At 42.6% G+C, this 2,500-nt stretch overlaps 1 protein-coding gene across 1 annotated transcript in view; it reads left to right on the forward strand.

The window, feature by feature from the left end:
* The window catches only part of LOC311334622 (disintegrin and metalloproteinase domain-containing protein 11-like), a 23,754-nt gene that overhangs the window by 14,284 nt on the left and 6,970 nt on the right, over positions 1–2,500 (forward strand). The window contains exon 16 of the mRNA XM_084463400.1: positions 860–952. Coding sequence (XP_084319526.1) covers positions 860–952 — 93 coding nt within the window. The remainder of the gene's footprint in view (positions 1–859; positions 953–2,500) is intronic.

Genomic DNA, 2,500 nt, shown 5'->3' on the forward strand with positions numbered 1-2,500 from the left:
TCCCAGTAAAACGAAGATTGATTGAACAACCAAAGAATTGATCTTAAAATACTTCTTTTTTTTTAATCACTGCAATGCAAGCAAAGGTCACTTTGAAATGCCCTACCTTAAGATCTTCTGAATCAGTGAACTCATTTAAAAGCAGACTAAAAAACAATTTATTTGCCTCAGCTTTTAGTTAAATGTAAGGCCTTTCCAAATTGGTGTGTTGACTTAAGTTTTTTATTTTATTTTTCATTTTCGTTTTACTGCTTTTTATCATTTTAACTTGAATGTACACATCATTTAAATTGTATTGTTCTTAATGTCTATTTAAACCACCCTATGGTTGGTAGTCCTTTTCTATGTTTCTCCTAAAAGAGTCTGTATATACCGTATGAAGTGTGCTCTACAAATGAACTTAACTTGACGTGACCTAAGGCCGGTGGTCATGTTCAGGCTACATCTGGGGAGGTATTGATACACTGCACATGTTGAGAATATTAACAGCCCGACACACCGTTGGTGATACATGAGTGATACACTGATGGTGATACATGAGTGATACACTGATGGTGATACATGAGTGATACACTGATGGTGATACATGAGTGATACACTGATGGTGATACATGAGTGATACACTGATGGTGATACATGAGTGAGATACACTGATGGTGATACATGAGTGATACACTGTTGGTGATACATGAGTGATACACTGTTGGTGATACATGAGTGATACACTGATGGTGATACATGAGTGATACACTGATGGTGTATTGGCTTTAAATGATAGCTATTCATTGCACATAGTAACTTGAAAAAACATAAGTAACAATGAAAGAGAATCACTGTGTGTTGTCTTGTTCCCGGGCAGGAGTGTGCCCGCAGTGGAGGGGCGTGCTGTAAGAAGTGCACGCTGACCCATGACGCCATGTGCAGCAACGGCCTCTGCTGCAACGGGTGCAGGGTGAGTCTGGGTGCAGGGTGAGTCAGGGTGAGTCAGGGTGCAGGGTGAGTCAGGGTGAGTCAGGGTGCAGGGTGAGTCAGGGTGCAGGGTGAGTCAGGGTGCAGGGTGAGTCAGGGTGAGTCAGGGTGAGTCAGGGTGCAGGGTGAGTCAGGGTGAGTCAGGGTGAGTCAGGGTGCAGGGTGAGTCAGGGTGAGTCAGAGGTCAGGGTGAGTCAGAGTGCAGGGTGAGTCAGGGTGAGTCAGGGTGACTCAGGGTGAGTCAGGGTGCAGGGTGAGTCAGGGTGCAGGGTGAGTCAGGGTGAGTCAGGGTGAGTCAGGGTGAGTCAGGGTGAGTCAGGGTGAGTCAGGGTGAGTCAGGGTGCAGGGTGAGTCCGCTGCGGAACAGCTTCGCCACGGCAACCCTCATCCTCAGCATTGACTGGTTAGTGATACAGGTTAGTGAGTAGATACAGGTTAGTGATACAGGTTAGTGAGTAGATACAGGTTAGTGATACAGGTTAGTGAGTAGATACAGGTTAGTGAGTAGATACAGGTTAGTGAGTAGATACAGGTTAGTGAGTAGATACAGGTTAGTGAGTAGATACAGGTTAGTGAGTAGATACAGGTTAGTGAGTAGATACAGGTTAGTGAGTAGATACAGGTTAGTGAGTAGATACAGGTTAGTGAGTAGATACAGGTTAGTGATACAGGTTAGTGAGTAGATACAGGTTAGTGATACAGGTTAGTGATACAGGTTAGTGATACAGGTTAGTGATACAGGTTAGTGAGTAGATACAGGTTAGTGATACAGGTTAGTGAGTAGATACAGGTTAGTGAGTAGATACAGGTTAGTGAGTAGATACAGGTTAGTGATACAGGTTAGTGAGTAGATACAGGTTAGTGAGTAGATACAGGTTAGTGATACAGGTTAGTGAGTAGATACAGGTTAGTGATACAGGTTAGTGATACAGGTTAGTGATACAGGTTAGTGATACAGGTTAGTGAGTAGATACAGGTTAGTGATACAGGTTAGTGAGTAGATACAGGTTAGTGATTAGATACAGGTTAGTGAGTAGATACAGGTTAGTGAGTAGATACAGGTTAGTGAGTAGATACAGGTTAGTGATACAGGTTAGTGAGTAGATACAGGTTAGTGAGTAGATACAGGTTAGTGAGTAGATACAGGTTAGTGATACAGGTTAGTGAGTAGATACAGGTTAGTGATACAGGTTAGTGAGTAGATACAGGTTAGTGATACAGGTTAGTGATACAGGTTAGTGATACAGGTTAGTGATACAGGTTAGTGAGTAGATACAGGTTAGTGATACAGGTTAGTGAGTAGATACAGGTTAGTGAGTAGATACAGGTTAGTGAGTAGATACAGGTTAGTGATACAGGTTAGTGAGTAGATACAGGTTAGTGATACAGGTTAGTGAGTAGATACAGGTTAGTGAGTAGATACAGGTTAGTGAGTAGATACAGGTTAGTGAGTAGATACAGGTTAGTGAGTAGATACAGGTTAGTGAGTAGATACAGGTTAGTGATACAGGTTAGTGAGTAGATACAGGTT

Source organism: Micromesistius poutassou, assembly GCF_964030765.1.
Source record: "Micromesistius poutassou genome assembly, chromosome: 1".
Lineage (NCBI taxonomy): Eukaryota > Metazoa > Chordata > Actinopteri > Gadiformes > Gadidae > Micromesistius > Micromesistius poutassou.